The sequence below is a fragment of the Anarhichas minor genome, unplaced genomic scaffold, assembly GCF_050575085.1.
Source record: "Anarhichas minor isolate MPS153535 unplaced genomic scaffold, ASM5057508v1 ptg000017l, whole genome shotgun sequence".
In the NCBI taxonomy this organism is placed as follows: Eukaryota; Metazoa; Chordata; class Actinopteri; order Perciformes; family Anarhichadidae; genus Anarhichas; species Anarhichas minor.
In genome coordinates this window covers 14,883,048-14,898,351 of record NW_027466463.1, presented here as the reverse complement: position 1 = coordinate 14,898,351, position 15,304 = coordinate 14,883,048, and the positions used below count along the sequence as shown (strand labels likewise).

The following is a 15,304-nucleotide window of genomic DNA, read 5'->3' as shown; positions in this document are numbered from 1 at the left end:
TAATATTCCCACTACAATAGTTTTGTACTGTACTACAGATAGATTTGTTTACACTAGTACTTAATACTTGAATATTTTATTTTCTCTTGCATCTAGTAGCACTCCTTTTAATCCCACTTTGTTCCATGAATATGTCGGACCACAGGAAGTCTGCATCGACGCAAACTGAAGACTTTATTCTTGAAGTGAAGATAAGAGTGGACCACTGTGTTCCCTTCTCTATATTTATACGTATTGTCCTGCAATGTAATTTATCTAATCAAAGATGTTGGTTATGAACCTTTTGTCATACAAATGTAGTTGTGTAGTTAATAGGAAGGATGATATTTTCCAATTAATGTCCTGCTTTCACACTATGTTGCAGTCGTCTGTTCTATTTTTTTTCTCTTTGCTAGCACCGTCTTTTCATTCATCATTTCAGCCCTAAAAATATTATTGTGCCAAGCTCAAAATATTTGCTCATCACCACCCATTGTTGGATTTATTAACACTACAACGTCCAGTATAAATCACACAGCAGGTATTTTTCTTTACACCAGTTTGTCCCAGTTTGTGTGTTCTACGGGTGTTGCCAATAGTGTTCATCTTTGTCAAGGGGATATTTTTTTAAGAAGGGATATTTTATTTGTGGTTCATGGTTCGCTGTCAACTAAACACATTTACAAGCACGTCTTGGATTTTCAGTACATGAAGTTGTCAACATTTCATGTTCAAGTTGGATGAATCACTCTAGGTCCTCTCCTAATGAAGGTTAATATTGCTATAAAATATAAAAAACGGAGTACAGTTAATGGAAAGAAAGTTGTCTGTGGTTTCCATTGAAATACAGTTTGTTTGCTCATCTGGCAATTTGAATCTGCAGCTTTATTAGATATTGTTACCTTTTTGTGCAAGATGATTCACAAAACAGTCAAGAAAAAAATGCCACAAGTTGGACCTCAACAATCTTCACTTGTTGTCCACCAGGGAGAGTAAACTACCACTGTAGGTGAGAAATGGTAAGACGTCCTTTCGTCACTTTTCATTCCCCACATTATCATGGCTGTCTACTCTAGAGAAATACTCCAATTCACTGACTTTAATAACCATTCGGTCGATATGGTTACACATTGTTTTAAGTGAAAAAGATGTGATGCTTTTTTTTTTTTTAAATTTTACTATAAAATCAGAAATGTGTTGGAGATGCTGCTGTCATCAAGTAGCGTCATAAATAACTACTTTGAGGAAGTTTTATTTGTATAAAGCCTTAATCCGCAGAGATACGTAATCAAAGCTCAACATCCTCGGCTACATTTTCCAATATAAATTTGTTATCGGTTTCCCACGAATGCAAATCCTATAATTTAGAATAAATAGAGAACAGTTAAAGTATTGAATGTTCGTTTAAATAAAAATAAAAAAACTAGTTTAAAAGTGAGATCACCGTAACCACAAAGTTAGTCATCAAAAATTGATGTAGCGGTCACTATAAATAACCAGACAACCAGATAAGCATCGACGTCTGCTATTGATGGCTCCTCCCCCGCTACCTGTAAATCTGCGATGCCATCTCCCGACAAATGGATGTGACAGGCGGCCGCCGGAGCCCGAGGATCGGCAATGACTAAATCCTCTCTTTAACGCAAGAAACGGTCTCTTTATATTTTTCAAACGATATTTCCGCAAGGGGATATCTACATACTGCGACCTTTCAACGCGCGGAGCGCAATCAACAGTGCGCGGTGCGGGGCTCAAGTAGCGGACCTGCTGAAAGCTGCGCTATTAAAAAGGTGGAGTGAGTGAATCCATCGACTGACGAGTCTCTTCAACATAATGACACACAGTGTCAGCCATCGGGACTGTCGGGAACATCGTGAGTTGTTGAGCAGGTTGCACAAAAATGTGATTTAAAAAAAAAAAACCGAATGACGCGCAATTCCAGCCACGAACGCGCATCGTGAGGCGCACGACTGATATCTTGATTTCAAAGGAAGTTTTTTTTTTTTTTTTTTTTCTCTCTATTATCACTGCGTGACTGCTGTCGACTCAACTTTTACGTCGTTGCTTAGTGAAGCCAGATGAGAAGGCAGAGGAGCGGAAGGTGGTTGACTGGTGGCGCTGGCCGGAGATCCCCGAAGCGCCTGAATCCCAGTTGAGTTGATTGTTTGAGGGGGCTGGCAGGTGACCAGAGGCCGAGAATGTCGAAGAGGGAGAAATTCAACCCGGATCCGTCCATCCACATATCCAAGATGAATGTCATCATCCCGTTTTCCCCAGATGTGCCCTGTGACAGCAACGGCCAGCGGATGTGGTGGGCTTTCCTCGCGTCCTCCATGGTCACTTTCTTTGGGGGTCTCTTCATAATCCTCCTGTGGAGAACTCTCAAATATCTGTGGACTGTGTGCTGCCACTGTAACGCCAAAAAGAAGGTACGCACGGGCATTTCATAAATCACCACACCCCGATGAAACTACTTATTTATTCCAGGGTTTCTGTGCAACAGCCAGCGCGCTACAACAATGTGTCCGGTTTGATCTATGAAACCGGCTCGTAATTAAATCCGTGTTGAATAAGGCTTGATCGACAGAGAGCATAGTGCGCTACGTGACTTTGAATAATTTACTCTGCTGCTCTTGGCTGAACGTCACATACAATAACAAATGGATACTATTATACTAAAATCATTTCATTGTCCTGGTGAACGATAGTGTGGCTGGGCAGGTTTGTAGTTGCAGCTGACACTTGTTGGTGGACAGCCTTATATCTGTTCCATTAGTTTGATTGGAAAGTGTTCAAACACACAAGCAGGTAATATATTATAAGGATTTTAAACTGCTTCTCTTGTGTTACTGCTATTTGAATATATTAGTTGTTTTTTTGGTTGAATCTGAAAGCACCCTCTTTGCACAAAATGCACCATATCAGATTAAATTGATAGTCTGTTTTTTATTACGTTTGTATAATCCTTTCTATTTAAGATATCCTTGTTTGGTGATAACAATGGAATATTTAAAGGGTTGCCTCACCCAAACTGACACAAATCACACAATACCCACCTAATGTCCTCTTTTATCTTGTCAGTTTATTTGTGTTTGTGTTTTATTGTCCAGATTTTGAGATATTTCCCGCCACCCCAGAACAATGAATGTGAAATCAATTGAATTAGTGCGGCAGAAAACTAATTTAAAAAAGATAATAGTGGCGACTTGTCTTTTCTAGAAACAATGTTCTTGCTATTCTGCATAATCCACAGACCTCCTGTGAACATTTTCACTGGAACTATTGAATAATTAGTCTCTATGAAAACAGTTGAGATGTTGCTGTTGACTCTATTAAATGTAATTGTCCAACACTGTGATAATCACAAACCAAGTTCCATTCACCCCCCCTTCATTGGGGTTGGAGACACAATTTAATCATTTCGTCATTTGGAAGAACTCACAAGATTTTAAAGCATTGACAGAAGCACAAACTCTCAGAAACTTTAGGATTCTTAGGAAATGAGACTGTTTTTTTTAAATGGTTGTAATCCATAGCCTAGTTTCCCACAATGCATTTTCTCATCAACATAGTCTGAGGTCATTATTATTTGCAGCTCGAAACCCTCCAGTGAACAGTTTGTTTGACTCGTCTCCAAAAGTCAGGAATAGTTTTACCCGTTCAGGACACACCGCGCGCGTCAGCTGTCTTACATTGTTGGATGTCCAACAGACATTCTCTTTCCAATGGTGTGCAGCTGTAGTGCCTCTGTGGAGGCTAACACTCATGCCACAGTGTAATCCCCAGAAATCATTTTCATAACATTTAAGGCAGACTGCCACTAGATTTTCTGTTTCACAATTGTTACGAAACCATCTGCCCGAGGCCGGCCGCAATCCTGCGTTAAGATAAAAAATCTTGCAGTTTCTGTGTTGTATGGAGTGTTTGTCTGGCTCTAACTGTATCTTAAAGTTTCTATCCTTCTTTGTGTATTTGAGGACAAAGATGTAATGGCTGATACTAGTGCGGCAGATTAAGTCAATATTCCATTAGAATCTTTCACTTGGTGATACAAGCACCAAATTTGGCATGAATAATGCCTAGGAACTACTCTTCCAGAAAAGCCCGGTATCCACCTGAAAATCCAAGATTTTTTAAGATGGCCGTCGCCGAAAATGTGAATAGGTTTTTCAGTGTAGAAATTGAATGGCTGGACATATTTTAATAATCTAGACATCAAAATATATGTATTTTGACACGAGAAATTCAATATGGTCGCAATTTTTCAAGATGGCGGCCATTTGTTACTCAAAATTCACACTTTATGTCGTTCTTTGATCAGAGATTAGGTTTCAGCTGGATGAAGTAGTAGTCCAAGTTCCAAGTTATCTTTTTGATCCAAATTAAAATGTTTTGATTGATCTATGTGAGGTGACATTCTGTTTATAAAAGAGTGATGTCAAAGCACAACCAGGGCACACTGGTGACATCATTGCTGTGAGACTCAGTGAGAGTTCAGTGTCGGCTAATTAGTGTACTTGCTGTAGTTGTGGTCTACTAACTGTAGTGCTAACTGTAGTTCTAGTAGAGTTTAGTGTCCCAAATGCTATCTAATTAGCCCTGTGTATCTGTAAATCGTATATATTGGCATTTGCTGGTGGCCATCTTGGAAAATGGCGGCCATATTGTTTTTCCATCGTGGATACCGGGCTTTTTTGAAGATATAGGTCTTGAAGATAATTTGTGCCAAATTTGTAGCTTGTATCACCAAGTGAAAGATTGTTTCACTAATCTGCCCCACTATACAGGTGCCAGAGATAGAGCAGTCTATGTGTCTCAAGCAGTGCATTCCTCTCTCAGACAGGCAGGGTGGATGAGGAGAAATGGCAAATGCTGCATGAAGGGTGGTGCTGACCGTTTGAAGGGTGACGTCTGTTTCATTTCTATTCTCTGGTTGCAATTAGGACGGCAACTATCGACCACTTTTATCAGTGATTACTCTGCTGATATGGTTTTGGTTATTTAGCTAATCCCTTACTCTTTAAATTGTCTGGAAATGCATAAAAATGCCTATTGCAAGTTCCCAGAGACCGAGGTGATGTCCTCAGATGGCCTTTTTAAAATCTGACAAAACGATTCAAAATCCAAAGATATACCAGATGTAATGGTAAAACTAAGCATTTCTTTGCTTGATAAATGACTTAAAGGAAAGATCGGTCTGCTAAGAGTTTCAGCTCCGGTTAAAATATTCAACAGAATCCACCAGCTCGCATCCCAGTTGTATTTATACACGGACAGAAATGGAACAGAAATGCATCTCAGGATGAGGTTGTTGCTTTCAGAGTCCACGGTCGAACACTGTTCATGTGTGAATAAAAGAGAGGAGTCAGATTGTGTGTTTCTGTTCAGATTGTGCCAAGAGAAGCTGGTGAGCTCCACCAACCTGTTGTGCTCCTCTGTGGGAGTCAGCCAGAGATGGGTCATCTTTTCACTTCCAATCCTTCCCTCTCTGCCTTTTGCTCTCCCGACATTCATTTCGTAACTCCAGCACTGTCTTCTCCTCACCCTTTTTTTCTTTTCTTTTTTCTTTCTCATCCAAGAATCAACCTTCCTCCGAAGTGTCAGAAATGCAGTGTCAGGCACATGCGGTGTGTGCCATATGAATCAGTGTTTTTGTTGCTAAGCAACTAGCAAGCAAAGGATTTCGTTATTAGAGTAAATCTCTCTCTCTGTTATGCAGTTGTCTCGGCTGTGAGATGCGGCAGGTTGTGTTGGAGGAACACCTCCCCACCCCCTCCCAGTCTGTGCATGTCATTAGCAGCCCAAACATGGAGCTCTCATGCACATTGTTATCGTTTGTAGATGGGAGTTGATAATCAGTTTCCTCCCTTTCAGTTTGTCCCTCCTCCCCCCCTGTGAGGCGTTCGCTGTCCCCGTTCTGTTTTCCGACAACTCCCATGTCTCTGAGCCTGAACCTCCATCTCTGAGGCTCTGCCTCTCCCAGTCGGATGGAAATCGATGAAACTCGTCGTCTGTGAGGTTCTGATGAATGACGGCTATTATCTGTCTGTGAGGAAGAAAGAAACCGTTCATCGTAAGTGGCACTGTACTCATGATGGGAGGATGACACGCTGTGGCGGCTTCTCGCTCATTCTTTTTTCAGGCTCACGGTGAGAAAGTTTCTCTGTAGTGACGTGTTTTATTGTCCATTCAGTCTGTGCTGAATGTGGAGGTTTGAGACACCATACGTATATCAGTGGCGCAAGGTAGTTATGACGGGCCCCAGTACACACACACACACACACACATACATTAGGCACACCATGTGCTCAGCTTGTCAGTCTTGACAGAATTTGCGCCTAAAGTAGCATATCTTCTCGTCCCATAATCACATAGTTCATATTGGACAACATGATCATACATATTACCCAGCAATCATCATTGTATAGTTTGCTGCTGACTGTTTTACCCCCCAAAAACTCATGTCCAACACATTACAAGAGGGTAGCGAGAGCAGGCCCTCGCTACGCTCTCTACTGAACTGACTATATTTACGCACCTGCCTTATAGCCAACAGTGGACAAAGGTAGACGTGGCATTGGTCGATGTGTTGTGTGTTCAAGTTATTGAAAGAGGCCCCTCACCACCACATATTTTTAGCCACTCTAGTGTTCTGGCAATGTCGGCCGGCCATGAAATTTTGTACAAACATTCACGTTACCCTCAGGATGAATTGCAATAACTTCAGAGATCCCCTTACTCTTCCTTTAGCACCATAAGGACGTTGACATTTCTGGTTTTCAGTAAAAATAAAACATCCCGACATCTATTGGAGTGATTACAGTGAAATCTGCTACGGATATTCAAGATCCCCTAACTTTTCACAAAAGGCCATCATCAGGTCAACATTTTAATTTGTCCATTACTTTGGTTTATGACTAAATACCCGCAAAACTAATGACATTCCCATCACCCTCAGCTGTACTTAGTGTTTGGTGCTAATTAGCAAATGTTAGCAGGCTTGCAGGTTGAACTAATATGGTGAACATTGTAAACATAATGAGCATTCTGATGTTAGCATTCAGCTCAAAGCACCGCTGTGACTATTGTATGGAGAGTCACTAGCATGGCTGGAGAGTCTGGTATTTATCTTGTCATTTTTTAAAGCGTGTATTTTGTTGTACGGGTACACTGTTAATGTGGAAGATGAAATACTCTTTTTCAATAATTAACATCGACTGCTTGATGTTTTTACGTCGTGTACATTTCTTAATAATGTTTGATTTGTATCTGAAAAGGCAGTGCCATGTGCATCTTCTCCCAGTGACTCAGTGTCCTTAGATGTGTCAGGTGGGTGGGTGGAGGTCGGTGGGGGGGTGATTTGAGGTTTCATATGGAGAGTCACTCTCATGCTGCTTTAAAGTGCCTTCTGAAATATTGTAATTATGAGACGAGTGCTCATGATCGAACAGCTGTAATTACGAGTCAGAAAGTTGGAATAGCTGAGTGGCACTTTGCTGTCAACAACGTTGACTAGGTTATTTTTAAAACTAACAATTTTTGTTCACCATTTCTGAAACACAAACTTTATCAAAAATGCAAGAGCCTGATTTTGTTGGTGTGCATTTCATTTTATCTGTAGCTAGAAGGAGCTTTAACATGTTGTACTTCAAGTATGAATACTTGAAGGTAGCATCATTTATCCTTCAACAAAACGCTCTGCAATTTAGCCCTGTCAATATTCCAAAAAAGAAATATTCCTTGTCATGGCTTTTTTGATTGGCTGTGTAATTAGTTAGGCATGTATTAGCTACTCGCATTGCATAATATAAGCAGCATGCTGCAGCTTGGCTGTCATTGCACCATCTGGGATCCAACAGGTCTCAGATTAACACAAACGTTAAACATCTCGACGGTGCCAGAGCCTGCTCTGCTGCTGCTTTTTGTCAGTAAGACAAGAGATGCATTGATTATGTTGCAAGACAAGTTTTATAGAACATGTTTATGTATGTTTACATATTATGCGGGTGTGTCCTTTTATATATTTGTGATGAATATCACACTTAATTACTGGTAGCAAAAGGAAAAGTCACTTTACTGGCTTGTGCAGTCAGTCCTTCATTTTTTTCACAGATTTTCGTGGCCACATTTCACAGTTTAGCTGTTGCATACACTTTCAACTATTTGAAATAGTTTGTGATAATGTTCATCAACAGTTGAGTCATTCAATAATATCAACACGTTTCTACTCTTGTCCAATTTTAGCTTCTGCTTCCACATAACGAGCTGAGCTGCGTTAAGCTGCTGACTGGAGGCTGAGTTTCTCGGCTCTTTGATATTTGTATTCATGTAGATCTTAACCAAATAATTGGGTGCATTCATTCAGCGATGCATTTGATTGGAAGGACGTGGGGTCAAGTGCCATATGTAACGGTCTTTCTTCACACGGCAGAGGGGCCATAAATCAGTTATGAGACTCGGATTTCCTCTTCTGCGAATGTCTTCATTTATTAATAATTGATTTATATTAATGTATATTTAAATAATTAATTCACTTTTGCAGAAAATTGTGTCACAAGCCACATGTTGGACTCTATTTTAATGGGCTTGTCATTTGAGAATAGATCTTGGTGGATCCTGAGAACAGGCGAGCAATGATGATCAATGACCTCTGGTGTCATGGGGACTAGATTTGGGCGAGATAGTGAAACCTATATTTGGAGGCTCTGACTATTGATCAAAGTGACGCAGAGGAGATGAACTGCCTGAGTGCGTGTAATGACTACATCTTCTTCTCTGGTGTCTGCACCTACATTAATAATGTATCCTTTCATTTTCATTTCATTAAAATAAAGTCCGGTGGAAGATTGTTCAACCCTCTCGACGTGCACTGAAACTACAACTTTTACAAAAGTAAATATCACATCCACAATACGCTTTATGATCAAAACTAAATCAATGTTTGTCCTGCAGGAAGGAATTAGAGATTTAAATGTTTAAAAAAAACGCAGTTCTCTCAATCTTCACATTGAAGGTTCCTTCCTGCACGATGACCTTGACCCTTTTTAAAGAATAATTGGACAGACGCATGTCATGAATCATTCATCTTTGATCTCTTCCTTTACCGGCATTTAAAAATACCATAGCCAGTGTGTTTTCAGTGTACAATTTTAGATTTGGTCATTAAAGTGCTCGGGGATAACAGCGTGATGCCAATTAAGCCTACTTAACCGCTTCCCTCAACACAGCCTGTGTCACTTTATTCATTGAAGCAGGGAAGTGCACCGTCGGATAAATACATCAGGTCAAGTGTTTTATGAGAAGACTTCATAGGAATTGTGATGTTATTGCAAAGGGTTTCAAAAAGAAAACAAAGAGTCCTGCACACTGATCATCACTTGTACGCACTTTGTTTACGACAACGATACACTTTTCAGATATAAAAATAAACATGATACTGAGGTCTTTCAATTGTTAATATATGTAGTTCATTTGCCAATATTCTAAGGCACTCTAGGGATTATAAATGACAACTTTTAAATGAATAAATTCCATAAAGCACTGTTCGTTACTAGATTGACTAACGCTAGCTAACATCTCTCTCTTCAGATGTCTCCTGTATTCTTACTTTTTTTTAAGAAAGTATTTCTTAAAAAAATACTCCATAAGTTTGTGTGGGACTTGCAGAAATTACACAGATAAAAAAAAAAAGTCACAATTGAAGCAGCAGAGGCTGAGATAACTTTTTAATATTTTTTTTCTATTTTTCGCTTTTGCCTTTATTTTATAAGGATAGAAGAAAGGGGAAGAGAGGCGGAGATTACTTGACTTTCAGTCCTTTAATGGGTCAAGTGCTCCTACAAAACCACAGAAGAAGAAAGTAACATTTCAGTCATAAAGGTGTTCTTTACAGGCTCAGTAGTAGCCTACTCTCCGTGACCAGTAAACTGAGCTTTGTAACATGTAAAATCGGTGGAATGTCCATTTTAAATGAAGACAATCCCTATGTTAAATGTTGCCTGAGTACTCATCAACACTTCCTACAAGATAAACAAATACTTCCAGCTCTTGACATACATCTGAGGAGAAAGACTTGCTCCATCATCTGAGAATAATGAAATGTGTCCGCTAAGTTTTATTTATTAGTAAGTGGCTTATGTAACCAATCTGACTTACATGGGCATAATGCTCAATTTGTAGCCAGCTATATTTCATGAAAGCAGCAGAGGATGCAATATATTACTCAGCAGGACCGCATATTAATACTTACTGCAACATTAATAAATAGGAAATCCTTAGCACTAATACTTCATTATCATAGACCCTGTATAATATTCCCACTACATTAGACAACGTATATTTAGTGATTTTACAGTGAGTTTAACATGCTTGGGTATCAATATAATATTCCTAAATAATATTTCACCATTATCAGTATTGTATTTTGTGACTTTATTCTACGTTTTATTCAATTTCATTTATTAAAAATAGGTGCTGTGACATGTTCAGCGTATGGTGTCAGTATATTCTGGGGACTGTCAAGGGATTATAGCTCTTTGACTGAACTGCTTGTAGCTTTATGTTCCAGTAGCTTTATGTTCCTTAACAGTTTAACACTTATTCAACAGGCTGCTGACTGACACACAACATGTTCTTTTCCCTTTGAATCTCTAACCCGGAGTCTGATCCACTCACCCTGATCTCCTTAAAGGGATTCAAAACTGAGATTTAACTGAAATTCCCCCAGAGGCTCTGTTTCATGACTTGCCTCATGAGATTTTTTTTTTTTCTCAAAATAACTGATGTAGCTTTGGAAAGTCTTAGTGGTTTGGATCACCGTGTAAAATAACTACTGCAAAAGTGCCCGTTAACCCATTTTATTAAAGCAAAAGACGCTACACTCAAATGAAAACTATTCAGAGTGCAATTCTGAAATGGATAATGGAAACATTGCCTAGAAACAGCTGATACCTGTTGCCTCTCATTTCCAAATTGCGGTTTCACAGAGTTTTCCGTTCCTGTGTCTCGTTGGCTGCATTAGCTACTAAGTGAGCTGGACATGTTATTATATTGTTATCAGGTTAGTGCTGCAGGGCTCTGGACAGGCTGTAGGAAGTATAACACGGGCTGCTGGTGGTCCTGCTTGTCTCTGACTAATGGCTCTGAACATGATTGAATTACTTAGTGCAGCCAGCTATTTCGTAATAATGATGGAGCGGGTTAAAATGTGTAGCGTGTGGGTGGGCACCATTATGGAATACCCTGCTGAAACCAGTTTTTTTTTATTAAAAAGTGTAAAATATCTACTTGATAATACTTCATTTTCTGAGATGTGGTCATTTTGTCTCCCACTGTAATAAACTTTTTACTTCAAAACCGGGGTTTTCAAACAAAAAACGATCTCCGTCCACACGGGCGTTTCAGCATCATTCGCGAAATGATCTCCGTCCAGACTAGCAAGCCTGAAAACAAATATCACATGACTCCTCACGTACACTGGGCATGCGGGTGCAGGTGTAAACAGGAAGCAGATTGGTTGCTTTGTTACAGAAAATACGAGTATTATAGTCTACTTTAATAATGAAAGGTAGTGCTTGATACTTAAGATCTTCCTCTATAAACTCAAACAGACAAATTTTGTGGAAAGTTTTAGAGGCTTTATTTTTCAAACTTAGTTACAACGCTGCAGGTCTTGCTCTATCTCTCTCACACACACATCAAATTTACTTCAAAATGAACACTTGAGTTTTTACACTTATCTGTTTTCGGTGCTCTAAAACTCCGGCCTAGTGTGGACGCTCAGTGTGAACGTAGCAAAAGACATGCATTTTAAAATGGAAACGTAGTAGTGTGGACATGGCCTAAAAATGGTACAATGTGGGTCTTAACAAGCTCTCAATTTTTGTATTTGTAGCTTTGCACCCTTCTCTCAACAATGCTAATGACGCCTCTGTTCCTTACTTGCTGACAAGTTCTCAATTTTATTTTTGATAAGATTTTGAAACTTTATTGAAGTACAGTTTTAGATTAAGGAACTTCATTTTAAAGTTGAATCATCCCTTTCTTAATACGTTACCTTTTAAAGGAGAAGTCTGCTGTTGTTTAGCAAACATTACTCAAAGTAAATTGTGTATTTGTTGGGTATTATCATACACATTTGGTGCTTTTTAGAGTATTGATAGCAGCAGGATGCTGTACGTGGGATTGACTCATCGTAATGCAGCAGTGTGGCTCATTAATGTGTTTTTGGACAACAATGGAGGCTCTATGGCACAGAGGAATACGTTATATCAGGTTTTAGCGTCATAGTCACCTGTCGTGCATTAAGTCAAATATATATCATGAGACTAATTTGCTAAAAACACATACAGGAGCCAAACCATTGCACTGTAGTTTACTTTAAGTGGAACCCGTGTCCTAGCATAGACGCTGCAATAGCATAACATATATCAGAGTATTTCTTCATTGAAAGAAGAGCAGAGAACGACAACGAAGGGTTTTTATCGATGGAAAAGGTGTTTTTCCTCTTCTCCCAACTTGCTTCAGAAAGAATTTGATTGACGGATGATTTATCCAATCACCTGCCAAGTATTCTTTAAGGTGCCTGACAAAGTTCAATGTAGAAAACCATTTGGAGGGCCAGGTTAAGAACTATTGGTATTTCATGATATTTATTGCCAGTGACCATAGTACCAGCCTTACTCTTAAACACAAGTAAAGGATTTTAGCCTTTTTCCCACGCTTATTTCGAAACCATACTGCTGACAAGCAGATGCTCGTGTTGTCTCATCATAACCGTGGGTACCCCATTCTACCCCTTATGTTGCAGACCATAGTCATTCATTCATTCCCTTATTTCAGTGGTGCTGCGCCCCCTCCAGCTTTACCAAGACTTACGGTGGCGTCGACACGCGACACATGTTGCATGCCAGGAGTTCTTTGTAGCTGGATGTCCTATCCTGGAGAATGTGGCATGTGAGATATTAGACATTAACACCACAACAAAAAAGACTGCTGCAATAGTATGCACACGCCACAATGGAAACCATATAAACTGTAACTTTTAACTGTGAACAGTTATTTTTCTCCCCCTTTAAGTAAAGTGCATCAACTAATCCCACATGACGAGCAGAGCTGCAGGAGGAAAAAGCCCAGAGAGAAGGATGTGTGACACCATTACGGTAGAGGAGGAGTAGGATGTCACAGGGTAAAGAGTGAGTTGTGTTAGCCTTGAGGCTGTGGGGTGTTTCATCAGGGAGCAACCTCTGCATCCGGTCTCGATTTCCTGCTCTGTGAATCATGCCAGTCCCGACAGACAGACAGACGGAAAGACAGACAGGCGGAGAGACAGGCAGGCAGGCAGGCAGGCAGCCCACTCAGTGGAGCAGAAACACCAGGAGCTCAGTGGCTGCCATGGATACACTCCTGGAGTCTCTTTGCTGCTCTCACTCTATATGTTTTCTGTATGCATGTGTGCATGCATGTGCGTGGGTTTATTTTGGAAACCTTGAGCCTGGTCACCCTAATTAGAATGGTTCATAAATGATTTTAAAGTGGTGTTTTTCTAGAAGTTGAGCAGTCGTCCATGTTGCGTTTTTGCATAGCTGTCAATCAAACAAGAAAACGTAGGTGGTACTTTCTTTTAACAAAGTTTGGATTTCTGTAGGTGCCGATCTGATCAATGAATGAAGTGATGATTTTTAATGTTAAAGGTCATAATCACCCACAATCATCTTTCAGCTCCTTGTTTAGGTTTCATTAACCGTTTTTCTAGACTCGGACAGAACATATTAACATAATGGGGCATTTTGGAGGTTAAAGCTGCACTAATCATTACTCTTTTATAAGAAAATTATGATTATATTGCTAGAAATGCATCAACGATCAGAAGGATAAGGGTAAACAATTATACAATAACCCTTTTGTGCGCCAACACTGTGGCTATTTAAACTATTAGGAAGCAGCTCTTGTCTATATTTTTACGTTAACAAATGACTAATGTTAATATGAAAGTTATCACTTATAATGTCAAACTCACAGAGAAGTATTACCCAACTCTGCAGTCCCCCTCAGCTTTACGAGTGTTAAAGCTCCTTTGAGCTCCTAGTTTTGATGTTATGGCCCGAAACTTCACAACCAACAGAATATGACTAAAAACTGACCTTAACTTGAGCACTAATACCAAGTGGCTCTACCTATCCGCTCCCTCGGTCGTTCCCTCTCTCTGGCCTGGATGCTGGTTGGACAGCAGCTTGGTTTCCACAAATATGTTGAGAAAGAGTAGGAAAATATTTATCTTACAACAAAGTGATATTGCAGTGGATCACATATTTTCCTGGGATTGATCCACCATCACAGAAAAAGGGCTGTTAGGTAATACTGTAGGTTGATGCATAATGGATAGGCTATCGTAGCAATCAGTGATAATTTCAAAACTGACTTTTAATGTGAAAAAAAGTTATTGTAAAGTTTCCGATTTTTCACTGTTACCTTCTGCATCCTTTTCTTTGCAGGAGGTCCATCGGATCACCATAGTCGATGGCATCAAGCGCACCAGCAAGGACGACCCAGTGGCCAGCGAGGTGGGCTGGATGACCTCGGTCAAAGACTGGGCTGGGGTCATGATATCCGCTCAGACATTGACCGGAAGAGTCCTGGTGAGTTCACACTCGGTCATCGTCCTTCGCCGAATCTTTGATTGACATCTCTAGCTGCTTTAGCCTACGTGTAGCAGGCCGACGGTTAAGACGTCATGTGAGATGAAGCGTGACAGCCGATCATGATCGCCCCCCCCAACTTCCTGATGACAGCTAGGCACTCGGGTTGAACTCCCTCATATTTTTGTCAATGAAAGGGCCTTGTGAAAAATATTTGTTCTTGTTGGACAGGACAGAATCCTTGCTGAGGAGGAGCTTGCATCTAACAAGCCACAAATCGTGCATGCTTACATTTTCCTTTAATTCATTTCTGCTCGTCTGACGCATAAATACAGCGTTTTGAAGTGCATGTCGTGGTAGCTTATCTCTCAGACCATCAAAACAAAGCCAGGGAAAAAAAGGGGGGAGATTTAAAGAGTGAATTAAGGTCATACACACATAATGCCCTCAGATAGCAGAGAGAAACAGATCCAGAGGGACAGAAGGAGGGAGGGACATGTACAGTTTACCAATTGCATTCGGTCAGCCGAAGTCGTTGCCATGGTGCCTGGCGTGTCTATTGACAGTGTCATGTGGAGAACTCGTGCCTCTTGGACAACATGTTATGAGATCCTTATCACGTCCTTTTTTTCGCTGTAACCTGTCCCACCCGGTGGGACGTCGTCTAGTCAAGGACACTTTCGGTATGA

At 40.2% G+C, this 15,304-nt stretch overlaps 1 protein-coding gene across 3 annotated transcripts in view; it reads left to right on the top strand.

Moving 5' to 3' along the window:
* The first annotated feature begins 1,210 nt into the window (after positions 1 to 1,210).
* LOC142951943 (calcium-activated potassium channel subunit alpha-1a) overlaps positions 1,211 to 15,304 on the top strand; it is an 80,857-nt gene continuing 66,763 nt past the window's right edge. For all 3 annotated transcript variants that reach the window (XM_076093874.1, XM_076093873.1, XM_076093872.1), the window contains exons 1-2: positions 1,211 to 2,408; positions 14,472 to 14,615. In XM_076093874.1, coding sequence (XP_075949989.1) covers positions 2,178 to 2,408; positions 14,472 to 14,615 — 375 coding nt within the window. In that variant the 5' untranslated portion in view covers positions 1,211 to 2,177. The remainder of the gene's footprint in view (positions 2,409 to 14,471; positions 14,616 to 15,304) is intronic.